General features: G+C 36.1%; 1 protein-coding gene across 5 annotated transcripts in view; it reads right to left on the bottom strand.

The window, feature by feature from the left end:
• PLCL2 (phospholipase C like 2) overlaps window positions 1-17,275 on the bottom strand; it is a 187,469-nt gene that overhangs the window by 62,032 nt on the left and 108,162 nt on the right. For all 5 annotated transcript variants that reach the window (XM_050938319.1, XM_050938317.1, XM_050938320.1 and 2 more), the window contains 2 exons: window positions 8,749-11,235; window positions 4,085-4,288 (listed from right to left, as the gene is read on the bottom strand). In XM_050938319.1, coding sequence (XP_050794276.1) covers window positions 4,085-4,288; window positions 8,749-11,235 — 2,691 coding nt within the window. The remainder of the gene's footprint in view (window positions 1-4,084; window positions 4,289-8,748; window positions 11,236-17,275) is intronic.

The raw sequence follows: 17,275 nt of genomic DNA, 5'->3' as shown, positions 1-17,275 counted from the left end.
TCAACCTAGGAAAATAAGCATCTTAGTATTCTGGGAAACAGACTTAGGTGATTCTCATTACTTTTTTTAAATTAATATTCTGAAAACATGCCCTGACTCACTATAGTGTACACAAATATGAAAGATCTTCCTTTTTAAAATTCCTGGGTAAAATTCTGGTTTCAATGAAGTCAGTGGCAAAATCCCCATTGTCTTCTATGAAACCAGCACTTTAGCTCCTGTGTGTATCATTTCTATCTTTCTTACCAAATGTCCACTTTACCCACAATATACATTAAGCATCCAATTCAACTACCACTAAAGACAACATATGTCTTTCCACTGACTTCAAATGCCTAGTAAAACATACCCAAAATCCCAGAATTTCAATGACACTGTAGTGAATGCTGACTGACTAGAATAATTTTTTATGCATTGAATCTTTTTGTCAAGAATATGTAAAATAACAAGTATCCTGAGATGTTCTAATTAAGTCATGCTTACTTGACTAAGTGTTTCTTTAATAACTATACTGTTCCTGTATTGTACTAAAGACATTTTCACCGGTTTTATCCCTGCAGTATTGTATTCTTCATTAATTACTTTATTGCAGACTAACTCTTTCATTGAAGAGGACTTGCATCCTATCATAGTTTATTGAGCAAATATATAGAGCCCTCTAGTCACTCACTGTGCAAACAAATTCTACTGAATAACTGTTGACCACTTTGCTAGGGTAAATGTTTACTGTAGTTTTTACAGCCGGGAAAGCATTTCTGTCAAAGAACTGTTAAATATTAAATTATTGTATCTGTCTGAGATAGACTGACCCTGAAACAGTGGGTGCTTTGAAAATATCCGTATTAACCACATGCCACATCCAGAATGAAACAACAATGTAAACCAAAGATAGCCTATGCACTTACCATGGTAACCAAGGTTTGTTTGAAAAACATTCCACAAGGTAATGTTTGCTGTCACCCTGATTTCACATTGATAGTAAATGACAAATTGGAGCAACTTGTTAAAACATAATTCTGAACAGACTGTGAGGCACATGCTAGCACAAAGTAAAAAAAGTAAGAAATTATTATTATGGAGAGGTGATAGTGTCTCTCTAAATTAAGACTGAATTTGTCTTCCCACTATATACCTAAGTTAGGAGGTAGTTGTGAAAACCAACAGTAACAGGCCAAAAAACAAAAAAGAATGTCCTTGGGATTTGTGAACAGAAAGTGTCCTTGCCTGGACATCTTAATTTCAATTTGCCCCAAAACGTAAGAAAATCTATATACAGTGTCACAGACAGCTTCAGGCTCCCCTTTGCGGTGTCTACCCCATTAAATAATTATAAAGCACAGGCTGGATCCCCTTCATGTCCTTCCTCCATCTACTGAAAAGGCTAATGTTTATATAGTGACCTTTATTTCCCATCACACCTTGCCAGAAACTAGGATACTAATATGGCTGCCAACAAAAATGGTTACCCACCATTTAATAACTATTGTTCTTCAAGATGGGTTGTTCATGTCGATTCTAATCTAGGTATGCATACGCCCATGTGCACAGTGATCGGAGATGTTTGACTTAGCGGTATCCCTAGGGCCAGCTGGGTCGTCCCCTTGAGTGTCACGCTCATGCCCTGGTATATCAGGCGCTGCCAGCACTACGCCCGCTCAGTTCCCTCTTGCTGACAACTCTGACAGAGGGGTAGGAGGACAGGTAATGGAATGGGCATGACCAACACATTTTGAAGAACAACAGTTATGAAAAGGTGGGTAACGATTTTTTCTCCTTCAAGTGCTTGTTCATGTTGATACCATTGTAGATGACTCCCAAGCAGAATCCTCAGAGGTGGGCTCACAGTTCAAGGCACTGCAGATTGTAGCACTGCTCTGCTGAAGCCAGCGTCTTCTCAAACTTGCTGGGACATGACCTTGATCAGAAACGCCAGGTGCAGGCACAGCTGACTTTTGTCCTTGAAGACCGTATAGGGCAGTTCCAAAGTGAGCCCTGATCTCTGACCCTCTATGGGCTGACGTTATAGCAACCAAAAAAGAAACCTTCCAGGAGAGAAGCAGGAGGGACCAGGAAGCCAAGGGTTCAAAGGGATGACCTGTGAGCCTGGACAGCACAAGATTCATGTCCCAAGGAAGGCCCGGTTCCTGGACGTGTGGGTAGAAGTGCTCCAGCCCTTTCAAGAATCGCATTGTCATGTGATGGGCAAAGAGAAACCTGCCCTGGACCAGGGGCTATAGCAATGAGATGGCCACCAGGTGGACTTTGATGGAAGAGAGGGAGAACCCTTGAAGCTTAGAATGCAGCATTTAATCCAGGATGTCCTGAAGCAAGGCCTGTGAGGCCTGAAGGTGCCACTCCGAGGCCCAATACTGGAATCTTTTCCATTTTGCCAGGTAAGTTGCCCTGGGTTGAGGGTTTCCTACTGCCGAACAAAGCTTGCTGAACACAGGCCAAACATGCCCTTTTGTCCACGCTCAGCCATGCAACAGCCAAGCTGTCAGGTGCAGCACTGCCAGGTTCAGATCCAGCAGGTTGTCGTGGTTCCGAGACACCAGATCCGGTTGAAGAGGTAGCTGAAAAGGGGGGCTGTCGACAGGTCCAACAGCATGCCGAAGCAGTGCTGATGGGGCCACGAGGATGGCGCTCTTTCTCTCCTGCTTGACTTTAACCAGGACCCTGTGGATCAATGGCACCGGCGGAAAGGCATACATGAGTGCCCCAATGCTCTGCTCCCAGTGTCACCAACCTCAGAACAACCAGAAATTTAGATGCATTTTCCATCAACAACAACAGAGGTTCCTTTTTATCTGTGATTTAGGTGTAATCCCAACAATTAAAAACACCTTGAACTATAATATCCTAATCTTACAATAATTACACAGTACGGTATCATTTAAACCAAACTGCATCTGTGTTTACATCACTGAGCCATGCACAGAACCCATAGTCCTACTTGAACTCCTAGTTAACTAATTTTTCTTTCTACAAACAGTGCTACTGTTTGAGCTCCTCTAAGTATGAAGGGTCTGGTACATTACTATTCCAAAACTATTTGTGCCAGGAAATTAGCTCTAAAATGTAACTCTATATACATATTTTCAAATCCTAGGTTAATGGTTTGATTTTCTAATTTTTTTAAAAAGGGAAACAGTTGAGCTGTTTTGTTTAAAAACACAAAACTAGTAGAAAAATCCTGGAAGAGAATATCTACATTTCATCATATTCCAATTTTAGAGGAGTTCATTTTAAAAAATCAAAAGCTCTAACCCTGTGTGACAGATTGTCTCTTCCCCATGCCATATTTCCGCAACTGAAATCAGGTGGAGGTTTTAAACTGTTGGTAGGTTGATTTTCCTCCTTACATATACATAATGTAAACTTCACAATTCATCACTCTGCTACAGAATTCATATCCTTTAGTCTTTTTTTACACAGTTCTTTCCTCATGCAGTATACTTCTGAAATTTTTATGTATTTCTGAGTATTTCTAAAGACACCACTTATAGATTTGCTAAAGTTTATAATAGCTAAAGTGAAAATTAGAGTTGACTATAGAATGCACAACTGCCAAAATAAATGAGACATACAGGAAATATGCAGCATATACATATTATATATGTATGAAAAAAAAGGGCAGATTTCAACAGTATCACGCTGCTCATAAAATTACAATTTCTAAAAACATTCACATTTTTGGCTCTTTGAATTAATGATGAAAAGAACTACAGCTCTATAAATTCAAAAATGTAATGTAACAAATCATTGTACACCTGTGAAAAAGCTATCAATATGCAAAAAGTTACAAGTTAATGCATAAACAGGTAAATTTCTAACATATTTACATACACTAATACAAAATCTTGTGAATCTGTATGAGGTAAGAGGTATTAATTTTTACATTCACCGCACATTAAAAACAGTGTCAGATGCTGAATGTTCATGGGAATAAATTTTCAAGCACAAGTAACGAAGCATGAAATAGGAAGTCACAGATTAGAACGACCTTTGAAAACAGACATGGTACAGTATTTTATAAAAAGCAAGTCTTTCAAGCAGCATACATAAATCACAAAGGACTACTCACCATGTCATATGCAGTTACAATCTTTTTCAAGACCTCTGGAACAGTCCCTTGGATCTCCATAGTGGGATACTGATCACTGAGATTCAGTAGTACCAAGGGTGTACTATCAGGTCCGACCAAGCGGGTAGACACTGCCAGAATACACTGCATAAGATTTGCTACAGGAGAAAGGCCACATAATTCTTTGAATGAAACTACTGCATTCTGTTAAAAAGAAAATAAAAAAGTTACTTTACAGTTAACCATGATTTTTAGTCTCACATTCATTCAGTTTAATAGACTTACATTTCATTGTACAATAGTTATAACCAAGTGACAGTGTAGAACTATTAGTGGTTTTGTCCTGGAAAAATGGCAGTTTTCCAAAGCAAACAAAGTACTACAGATATTTGCAATATTTTATTTATCAGAGATATTAAAATCCTGCTACAGAAAATAAATATTACTTAGAATAAAGAGGTTATAATATACTACTATTAACTTCAAATTTTCAATATATATAAAAACAATGAACTACTAATCCATGTTGATTGAACAAGCTTTTGAAAATCTTCAAAAAGTACTTAAAATGTTTTTTTTTAATTCAACTGCTTAAATGTTATGTGCTGAATGTCTCAAATAAACTTAGTAAGGTGGAGGGGGCAAGTCAGTCCATTTGTAACTTTAAACATACCTATTGTATATGTCAGCATTCTCCAGACATGCTGAGGATCTGCTGGCTCCCACTTGGTGTGATGCCAGAATGCTGCACACCACTAGTGATGTCACACTATCACTTAGATGACCTTCTAGGAGTATTTGTTAAACCCAATATTGTACATATTCCAAGAGTTAATAGTATTTTTATATTGTAGGCTAGAATATAAAATATATGTGTTTAAACTTAAGAAACATTGAAATATGTAAACATCAGCCATTTATTTTAATCCTATAAAATGGTTCCAGCCTCCAGTCAATTCCCATGGTGGGAGTGCTCTCCACCATAGTGAATTTAGAGTTGTTGTACTAAGTGGGAGGTGGCAATCTGTGGCAAGTCTGGAGTCTGTGGACCTGTAAGAGAAAAATCAGTAAGTTTAAGTAACAAATGTTCCAAGTGCTCCTCTTACCTTGGTCATTTGGGATATTCTGCACATATTTTAAAGCATATGACAAGTTTATAGGTCTTAAGTCACATTTTTACTTTCTGAAAGACCTTTATACTGCCAGAGGGGTGTAAAGTGGTTTTAGTGTAAATGGGAATCAGGGCTTAAATGCTTAGGCCACTTTTAACAGACAATCCACATCAAGTTGACTTCAAGCTATTTTTAAATGAACATATTATATATAAATTTGTATACTTAAATTATTTCCAGTACAGTGACTGGTACATCACTCAATTATTAACATAAATGTTTAACTGTGAGAGTTAGCCATTGTAACAATTTACCTAGGGTTTTGATCGATTATCCAATAGTGACAATTTTTAACTCAAGATTGGATGTTTTTCTAAAAAAAAAATACGTTCTAGGAATTATTTTGGGGAAGTTCTATGGCCTATGTAACAAGGAGGTCAAACTAGATGATCACAATGGTTCCTTCTGGCCTTGGAATCTATTAATTTTATGTTTCAAATAATCCATTTTCAATTTTTAATAAACCAAGGCTATTTGTGATTATTAGATTGGAATTTAATAAAACAATAGGACATCTGAAAAGACAGACCTTATCTTGCTTTTCATTTATAGATTTCAAACTTTACAAATGTGGATAAGCATTACAAACAGCAATTTTACAGAAAAAAAAAACCTAAGACCCAGGGAAGTTAAGTGGCTTGTCTAAGGGCACATAGCGAGTCAGTGGCAGGACAGTGAATAGAATTCAGGTCTTCTGACTCCCAGCTTGATGTCTTACCCACTAGCCCATGCTGACTTTCACGATTCTTTGCCCTGCACTGCCAAGCAACTTGGATGTTCTATACCGTATCCAGTATAATCACAGACATTATACATTCAGCTGTGGTAGTGATACCAGCTTTTGTATTAGTAACACAATGCATATTGCTGACTACAGAAAAAAGGCCTAGATATGGCTAAAGGGATTCTAACGAATACTCAGACAAGATCTTGGTGTAGTTCATTATACTTCTAAGTGTACTTTATTCCATGAAATACTTTTCTATTTCATATTTAAAATAAACTAGATACCTGAAGTTGTCTGTCTTTCTAGCTGCTATATCATGGCAATTATAGTAGTAAATAGATATGTAGTTAAGAAATTAAACCATTTCAAATTCCCTGACTTATACATTTTGCAATTGTCTTTATTTTAATGGAATTTTTTTTAGGCCAGTTTATACAGGGTGTAGCACACATCATATTAGAATTTAAATTTTATAGACATATTATGCAAATCTGTCAGTTAAAATAATCAAAATTAGCATTCTATCATTCACTTCAACTATACCCCTCTTGGGAACATTTCCAGGTATGCTACTGATAAGTTGGGAAGATGTAAATACATCTTTCAGAGTAAAAGAATGAAATGCATACAAGGAAATTCCTTCCCATGCACTGACCCTAAAACCCCTACTAAATTAAGTTTTTCAAAAACACATCAATCTGAAAGATAAAATAGCATACTAGTTATGAGCACACTTTCTTATTGTATATTCAAGTCTTAAGATCCAGGTTTCTCCTTAAGGCACTCTAATTCCATTGTGTATAAACTAGGAGATTTTTTTTTTTTTAGAGTCTTTCGTTAATTACAGATTACATTCATATCTAGTCTGCAATCTGAATCTCATTTACCAGTCATAATCACGCCTCCACATTTTGCTAGTGATCTTTGCTTCTGGAATGGAATGGGAAGTTGCAGGAGACTGGATACAATTCATAAGAACAAGTGTGCAACACATCATGCAAATCTGTCAGTTAAAATAATCAAAATTATTCTATCATCTGCTTAAACTATATCTGTCTTGGGGACATTTCCACATATACTAGTAATAAGTTGGGAAGATGTAAATGAATCTTTCAAAGTAATAGAATGAAATCCATAGAAGAAAACTCCTTCCCAATCACTGCTCCTAAAAACCCTAATAAAATTACATTTTTAAAAAACACACCAATTCTGAAAAAATAAAATAGCATGCTAGTTATGAGCACACCTTCTTATTGTATATTGATCTTAGATTCCAGCTATCCTTGATTAAGACACCTTAAAAAAATCTCCTAGCCAGTACACAATGGAATAACAGACCTTCCTTAATTACAGATTAGATTCACATCTAGTCTGCAATCTGAATCTCATTCACTAGTCATAATCATGCTTCCAAATTTTGTTTGTGATCTTTCCATATAATAATGTCCTTGGCATAAATCATACTGAATGGAATGGGGAAGCTGCTGGACACAATTCAGAAGAACAAGTGTAATCTTTAAAGTTTGCAATACTGTTAAAATCTTTCATTATTACAACTTTCAACATAACTTTATTCATAAACAAAAGTTATCTGCACTGATATACAGTAAACACACCCTTTTAGAATCTGGAATTGAGCCTCAAGCATGTTTCTTTGACTGAGTTTTTCTTTAAAGTCACATAAAATAAGATTTAATGGATAACTTTTTTGATATGGTTATACTTGATTTTATTTTTTAATGCTAGGACTTTTACTGTAGCTTTTATATACACCTCTACCCCAATATAACGCGACCTGATATAACGCGAATTTGGATATAACGCAGTAAAGCAGTGCTCCAGGGGGGCAGGGCTGCACACTCAGATGGATCAAAGCAAGTTCGATATAACGCAGTTTCACTTATAACGTGGTGAGATTTTTTGGCTCCCGAGGACAGTGTTACATCAGGGTAGAGGTGTAGTTAAAAGCTTCATCAAACAGATTATTATTCTTTACATTTTTCTCTACTGTGTTCCAGATCAGCAGTTCTTGTACCAGGAATGTTTATCAATGATGCAAATCTAACAGTGGGATCCATAACCCAGCATTTCAGCCTACACTACTTCCTATCATTCTGCGATACTATATTTGTTTGATATTGCAGTCTTTAAAACACCCCTTTTGGGGAAGAAGGAGTAACTCCATCCTCATTTAATATATTTGTAAAATACTAATGGTCTTTTGGATTCTGGTAAGGGAAGGATCTCTTTGAAAGGTCTGCTAGTGATGTGAGGAAATTTTTCACCTCATAAAGACATGGGAAAGCCATCATACTATGTTTCATTTACAGGGTCCTTGAGAATTCTTTCAGATATGAGGGGATCTCTGAATACACAGTAAACTGTTCACAAGTTTTATTATTGTTAGTAATGTTTTCTCCCTGCACTTCTATTTTACTTAATTTCTTAAAGCTGAAAAGTAGCCTCTACCTTTTTTTCCAGTATATATAGTGTACTCTTCTCAAGAAATAGGGCTGGTTAATAGGCTTGAATTATAGCACAACCCATGTGTTTGTACTAGGAGTTATCTTAATAGACAATATCATCCAGCTGCTGTTCAAACAGAGTCTGTTTTTAAATTCATACAGTGTAAAAACATGATAAATGAATGATTTATAAAATGCAGTTAATATTTACATATCTAGGTAATACACACTGCAGACACACCATAATGCAAAAGTACAACTGTGGCACAAACATTGATAATTTCATCGTAAAAACTGCACCTGCATATTTTCTCTCAGATCCGTGGCATCCCGTATAGGCTGGAGAGCATTCTTGAATACTTCATCTATGGTTTTAATCCATAATGTTCTCATAGCGGCATATTCCCTGGATTTCTTTCCTTTCCTCACTGAGAGGCCCCGTTTATGAGGTTTCCCACCACCCCTTCGATTAGTAATGGCAACATGTACAAACAAGAAAGCATGTGCTAAAATTTCTCCTGTTAAAGATTGCAGTGGAACATGCCGATAGCCTGCCTGTAAACACTCAAAGGGAATAGTGTATTGCCCAATAAATTCATCCCCAATGTAATCATCATCTAGTACTACAAAACGCATGACAGCGAGTTCAGGAAGATTAATTTGAAATTCAAAACTTTCATCAAAAATTGGATTGTCTCCATTCTGATGCACAGTTTTTGTCCTTTTTTCTGCACAGTCTGCTGGGATTCCATGAATTTCTACATATACATAAGGATCTACAACATCACCTTTGGCACCAGACCCTTTGGGTTTAGGAAAGTTTTGCCCACTAATAATTTTAACATGAAGAAGCTGAGGTGAAACTCCAGGCACAGTATCTTTTGTATTTGCACTGAAGAAGGATACTTCCTCTCGCATGATGGCAGGACGAAGGACATAACCACAATTCCCATTTTGTCGAAACCAACCAATGTTAAGGTCCATCATTAAGCCAGGTGTCTGAAAGTTCATGGCTACTATCTGACAGCCACACTTCCAAAAATCCTGGGGATTCATATTACTAGAGTCAATCCTCATAGGGCTAGGAAAAACCCTGGCAAGAAAACGTTTATTGTAATTTACAAAGTCTCCTGGATTTTCATTGGCATACTTGCTAGCAAGCACTTCATTAAATGAACAAACTTCCCAGTATTTCTGGAGCTGAAAGGAGACTTGAAACTCTTTGAACTGAACTGATTTACATATGCTTACCAATTCGGAAAGCTCTTTGCAAAGCTGAAATCGTTTCACTATCACAGTATTCTGTTGTTCTGCACCCTCTTTCCCTACTCTTTGTGACATTTCTGCTCCTTCATCTTCATCTGTAACATCTCCCTCTAGCCCAGAGTAATTAGAGGAAAGCTTCTTTGCTTTAATTAGAATTTTCCCTTTAAGTGAGTCAGGTGAGGGAAGATAAGACTCTTCTATGTTTGGAGACTGTGTGTGTAGCTTATCGCCCAAAATTTTCTTCATGTGTTGAACCATAACTTTCTGCTGCTTAATAGAACAATGATTTTCTAAACACAGAATAAGAGGGTATTCTGAAGCAAAAAATGCATACTTGTTAATAATGTCAATTACACTGCGGAAGACTATCTGTGATGTCATTGTATGTCCTGTATAAATTACAGGCTCATTATCTGGACCATCCCATACATCCAATTCAACACTTCGGCAACCCATTTTAAGAGCACGAATATATCCTGTGATATCTGATGGACCTCGGAACTGGTCCTCTATCAAGTATGTATTGTGAGATGAGTTTATGAAATAATGGGATAAAGGTTGTTTCATATCCTGACAAACCTTTTTATGCTCTGGATCAAATATATGACAGTCAGGTGAAGTAAGATAATTAGTAAAACCATCTATTGAGAGCCAGCCCTTTTCCTGGCCCTCTTTTGATGGTTCATATTTGTGAATAATTTCAAGACTTATTTCTTCTGTGACATGTGCCATTCCCTGTTCTGCTTCTAAAAACATCATAAGGTCCTTGGTATCTAGGAATTCTTTATTGCTGGAAAACTGAACCAATAAGAAGTAGATCTCAGGTCGGGTACAAAGTTCATGGAAAACTTCAATAAATTCTTCCTTTGTGACTTCAGTATCAGTTTTGTCCTTGGATCTATGTAACTCTTTGAACTTCAGCTCAATTTTACTTGTTTTTAAACCCGGATTTAATTTTTTTATAAATTGAACAGCTTTATAAAGGGCTATATGTCCAAAATTATCTACATCAGTTTCACTGAACATTTGTGAAACCCATGAAGTCCGCATATTATCTTGGCTACTTTCTATCATATCTAGTGTATGTTTTCCATAAGAAATTAGGTATCTTAGCCCAGTAACCCAAATGTTTGCAACATCTGCTGAGTTAGCAACGAGATCTAGAGACTCATAGTTATCTCCATAAATAATGGAAAATGCACAGTCTTCTGATATCTGGTCATAAATTCCATTGCTGCGGAATATATCTGTATTTTTTCCTGTTCTCACTTCTTTGACTGATTTAATATCAATCTTTGCTTTTTCTGAATCCTTCTTTGAAGGTTCCCAACGCAGGGACTGCATATCTGCATCTAAAAGAAAGTACCGGTGATATACTCTCGAGTTGGACCGAAACTTTCTGAGCTCAGAGCCTTCAACCATTGCATTAATACAGTCACTTGCACTACTGATCTTCTTCTCAGTCGGCATGCTGCTAAATGATACAGTCTTCTTCCGTTCTCTCTTTTGTTTTGTACCATCCTGTGGATTAAAAAAAAAAGTCAATATGAGCTTGTTTATAGGACATGCAAAATCTTTATGTTCAAAGTTCAAAAATTAACTGAAGAAAATCTAAGAAGGTATGTTGGACAACAAATCTTTTCTTCTGACACCACAAATGCAAACTTTGACACATTAACAACTGCTTAATGATTGTGTTTGCATAACTATGTATTTGGCATTTTTAAAAACATGGGTTTTTTTGCATAACAAAGCTTAGGTTTTGTATGCCCACAAAATTTAACAAAAAAGATTTTAAAAGTAAAAAAAAATGCATAGTATTTTGTTAGTAGCAGCATGGTGAAATAGGTATCTCACATTCTACTAACAAGATGGTGGGAAGTAATCTGTTCCCCTGAGCCCTCATGCAGTCCCTGTAATCATTTGTACATCCCTGACACCGTATTAAACAGGGTGCTTAGATATCATGGCGATAGGATCCTTAGAAATACCAGAGACAGACTGATACACAAATAAAGAGAGAGGTCATGTCCTCACAGAACTTACAATCTAAGTACTGACAGGCAAAACAACATACACATAGGTCTTCCTCCCTCCCTATCCTGCCCACTGAACATCTCCAATACACACTCCTCCCAACCTGAACTGGGGAAATTCTCCACTAGCCATATCTAGCTGCTTTATGGCAGCTTAATGATTTTAGCAGTCAGGACAGTCTGATGGAGAATATTGAGATGTACAGGAGTGATTTGGGGGGATAGTCTTTGCTAAGATTATTGGGGTTTAGAAAGTGTTACATAAGAGGAGTATCTTAAGGAAGAATTTGAAGGAGGACAGGTGAAGGCATGGAATACCAGGTTGGCAACAGTGGTTCAGTCTCATCTTCAGAACAATGATTCACCCCCCATTTCTGTTCTGTTTTGACCCTAAATTTTCCTTATACATTAAAAAGTCATTTTCTGCAGTAGTTAAAGAAAAACAATACCACTTACCCAGCTCCAATCAAACTTTGTATCCAGTTTAAGTTCACCTGAATGACAATAACCTAGTGCAATATGTAATGAGTTTCAAAAGAGAAATAATTATATATGTTCATTATCTTGCACCATTCAGACAGAAATCAGCCTGAGAAAATTTCTAGGAGTGTTTGAAAAATGGCCACATCTTGCAAAAAGATTCAACTTCTTGTCTGTAAGTTCTAACACTATCCTTCTCATAGAAGAACCTCTTGATATCAGATCTCAAGAACAGCAATTTTTCTATTTGTATAATCCTGCAAGGTTCAACTAATTACTTTTCCAGATTTGTATAGAAAAGTTTTGGTGGAGTGTTTTGTTTTGTTTTGTTTGTGAGGGAGAATTTTCTCCCTAGTACTTTTCCTCTGGAAATCTGTTTAATTTTCATTCCAGAGCTAGCAAAGACTGTTAATACGGGCAGCGGTACTTTTACTAGATTGTTGTCACTCCGTTCAAATAGAATATTTGAAATACAGATACATTTCCACATAACAAATTTCCTGAAACATTTTTATGTAATCAAAGGATACTAATAAAAATATGCATCTCACAACACTGCTTACGTGGTACCCTACATATAGCACCTAATCTAATAGAGAAAAGGCAAAATGCCTCTCCATCAGTGCATTTGGAAAATAGTCATTTAAATGTGAAAATGGAGAATTCTGTTTTTCTGATTTAATATGTGAAGCTACCTTGCCAAGTGTTTAATAGATTTAGTACTTGTAGTTCCATATAAAAATATAAATTTATCAGACACTAATATTGCATCTTTAACAACAGCAAAATCTGTTTTAAGAGACCACCCAGGAGACCAGCAAAAATTAGTTGCCCTATAAACATGTCTTTTAACTACAGATCAAACTAAACCACATTGAAAAACTCATGGGATTGCTTCTTGGAGTTGGTCCTTAATTATAAATTGTTCTTTAAGTATTTTAGATTTTCAGCAACAATTTGATAAGTGTTATTTTCTGAGTTTCAATAAAATTCAGTGATAAATTTAATTATAATTTGCATGGAAGGGTCATTTATTTTTATGTGCTTGTAGTACTAGGATACTACTTCTCATTCTCCAACAGACTAGCTCAACAGCACACTTGCATTGTCTCTCTCAAAACAACCATGTCTAATAAGTGGATGGGATGGGAAGTCTGAATTGTTTTGTGCATTTTTGAAATTTTTTAAAGACAGAACAAATAAAATACTACTTCAGATTAATACCAGGATGGATAAAAATCAATCATTTTAAAAAATTGGATTGTTTTTATTTAAATTTTTTTTATACACTGTGTTTTGAGGGAAAAAAACCTATCTAAAGATAAATTTAATTAAGATACATTATAGCTCAAAGATATCTCATCACGGAATAGGAATTACAAATTCTAATTCTATAGTATGAGACAATATATTCATGTAATGTTTAAGAAAAGTTCCAATAGTGTGTGGATTAGGGACCCAATTTTATGGGGTTTCCGGAGCTTCTGTATAGATTATTTAGGTTAATCTTTCTATCTACCCAATGAGACTCAGTGCTCAGTCTAGAAGGTACTCATCAGAGATGCTTAGTTTGCAGTTCTCAAACTGTGGATTTGAGTCTCCAGAGACAACATTCTTGTTAACAGCAAAAATGTTTTAAATAAATAAATAAATAAATAATATACCGAGGTGAGAAATAACAGACCTCAACCCTACTGTCTCTCTGCAAATTTGTGTACACAGAGTCAATCCCTTACCTCTCTCTAAAAGTGCAAAGTTTCAAAAAGTTCAATGAAGATTGTTGGGGGCGGAACAGATCTGGACAAGGAAAAGTAGTCTGGAGATAAATGTTAGAAGGGAGGGTCAGGAAGTAGAAACAAAAGTGAAACTGTTTGAGCAACATATTCCAGAAGTCTTGAGGTATTTCTGAGTGTAGCCTTCATTGATTTGAGATCTACCATACCATTCTCTCACTTTAAGGGAAAACCTATAACGGCAGCAGGCTGCAAAAGAAGTTTGGGAATATTTTAATGAAGTTCCCCTACCTGTGGATAAGACAGGCCTGTGTGCAAAATGCAAACAGTGCAACAAAGAAATGCAAGGCCTGGTTGCCGGAATGAAACAATATCATGAGAAGTGTTCCTGCTCAGAAGGAAGCTGCGTTGAAAATGATGAAAGGAACATGTCTGAACATGCAGGATCTTCAGGTTGCTAATCTTTCTTATTTCATACTTCTTTCTTAAGGACTGCCTGTCCTCCTTCTGGACTGTTCTTGAATTCTCATGTTTGAGCAAAAATTATAGTTGTTACTCTATGGTACTATCATTTTAGATGCAGTTGTGATAAAAATAAACAGTTGAAATAGGCAGATCTTCCTTTTACAATTTCACCTTTAAATTAGTACTGAGTATCAGTGAATGCAATGGTAATAATAATTAAATAACTGCATTCACTTATTTTGTTTAGGAGAATTCATCCTCAACATACAGGATTCTGAAGACTATCCACCTTCAAGATCACCATCATTTTCTATAGTTGCAGCGTTATCCGCCAATGATAGTGTTTCAGCCACATCATGTATGTCACATAGCCACAATATATTACCTGTAGCAAAAAGTAGTAAAAATCTCCATTATCCAAAAACATCCATAGATAAGTTTGTGATAAGAACCAACAGATTACAAAAAGAGGTAATAGAAAAAATTGCCCGGTTTATGCAACAAAGCGTATGACTGAGCATCCACATTTCATTAACATAGTTCAGTCATTAAGACCAGGATGCAGTCCACCCAACAGAGCAGATGTCGCAGGCAAATTGCTGGATAAAGTGTATGAAAGAGAAATTGAGCAGTGTGCAAAAGGTCTAGAGGGTGAAATTGTTAACCTGAGTCTTGATGGGTGGAGCAATGTCCACAATGATCCTGTTCTATGTGCTTGAGACACAAAAGAAGAAGGGAATGTCTTCCTCACAGAAACAATTGATACCTCAGGAGATGCACACACAGCAGAATACTTACAAGAAGTAGCAATAAAAGCTATAACAAATTGTGAAAAAAAATTCAAACGTCTAGTATGCAGCTTGGTCACAGACAATGCTGCAAATGTATCCAAGAGGAGAATTATTTAGAAGAGAATGAAGAGAGTCCCAAACTAATAACGTACAGTTGCAGTGCTCATTTCATGCACTTCATATCCAAAGACTTCAGTATTCCAGAAATAAAGGTTTATGTTGTTGAAATTTCAAAATACTTCCATAATAACCACTTTGCAGCAGCTGCTCTGAAAAATGTGGGCTGAACCAAGCTAATTCCCACAAGACATGCAATGGAATTCAGTAGTGGACTGTTTTGAGTACTATATCAAGAACTAGCCTAATCTGATGATAGTTTGTGAACAAAATCGTGGAAAAATAGATGACACTGTCACACCCAAAGTTCTCAACATTGGGTTTAAGAGAAATGTCGAACACATCCTGAGTACCCTGAAGCCTATTTCTGTAGCTTTGAACAAAATGCAGGGAAATAGCTGTTTTATTGCTGACACTGTTGAAATTTGGAAAGAACTGAGTGAAATCTTAAAAAAAAAGAGAAATATGCAATGACAGAGTTAAATTACAAGTATTAAAAAAACAAATGAGACAAGCACTATCTCCAGCTCATTTTCTTGCAAATATTCTCAATACTCAGTACCAGGGTTCTTAACTGCTGAAGAGGAGGAGTTGGCTATGACATGGACATCCAGCAATCATCCCTCTATAACGCCACCTATAATAAAATTCAGAGCTAAGGGTGAACCATTCAAAAAAATAGATGTTTGCTGATGATGTTTTAAAGAAAGTCACACCAGTGAACTGGTGGAAGTCACTTATGCACTTGGATTCAGAGACTGTTGAAGTGATAATCTCACTTTTAACAGCAGTATCTTCTTCTGCCGGTGTAGAAAGAATATTTTCTTCCTTTGGACTAATTCAGTCCAAATTGAGAAACTGTTTGGGACCTGAAAAAGCAGGAAAGCTTGTTTTTCTTTTCCAGATTATGAACAAACAAGAAAATGAAGGTGAAGATGACTGAGTTAGCTGCAGAAGACAATATTTTAAGTTTCTCATGTTGACCTGGCTGACATGGTTGATTTAATTTTTTTTTTAATATTTCTTTCAATTATTTTAGTTAAAAACAATTTTAACAAAAACAAACCTGATTTTAAAAAACCTGAATGTTTAACTAAATTCAAAAATTCATATGCTTGCTTTGTTAAAATATTATGTTTGCTGTTGAACAAAAAAATCCAGAATACATAACGTTGTTTTAGTTAAATCAAAAAAAATTAAATGTCTGTGATATTCTCCTAATACAGTTGGCAAGGAAATCCTCTAAATATTAATGAACAACCTGTTGAACTGGAGATAGTTCACCTCCCATTGACTTCATAAATACCTGCTTCAATTACCTTTGGTAAATGAAAAAAACAATCATTCATTTTCTGCTATAGCTGTAAAACTAATCTGAAAAGTTTTCAAAATAAATCACTTTAAAAATGTATAGCGTGTACCTTCTAAAAATGAAACCTACATCTTTCTCTGAGTTGTGAAGAATATATGTGATGTTGCACTCCATATGCTTTATAAAAATATGTTTAGAAGTGTGAATATGATGTAACTGGAATATGCTTTATGCAAAAGGTCTCCTGTAAGATATTATTACAAAGCTTATGATCTACTGGGTGTGTTTATCCCATTTGTTTGCATGTATTATTTCTATGTCTGGAGTTAGGAGAATAAGATATAAACTTGTATTACTGATGTAAACATGTTAAGTGGAAGCCTTTAAGGGTGCTTCAGAATCAGTCACCTGTAAATGGTTCTGTTTACTTGCAAACCTTCTGGTGTACGTGCTGACCAGCCTTGGAAGAATGGAGACTAAGGTCTCACAGGACATGTGACCATGTTACATGATACTGGAATCCATCTTAAATCTTGTGCTTTTCCATTTAGAAGGAGGGGTGGAAACCCAGAGAGAGACAAAGCATTCCCGCCTTCTGCCAAGGTTATAAAAGGTGGTAAAACAGAA

This window comes from Gopherus flavomarginatus, chromosome 2 (genome assembly GCF_025201925.1).
Source record: "Gopherus flavomarginatus isolate rGopFla2 chromosome 2, rGopFla2.mat.asm, whole genome shotgun sequence".
In the NCBI taxonomy this organism is placed as follows: Eukaryota; Metazoa; Chordata; order Testudines; family Testudinidae; genus Gopherus; species Gopherus flavomarginatus.
This window is presented reverse-complemented; position numbering and strand designations above follow the sequence as displayed.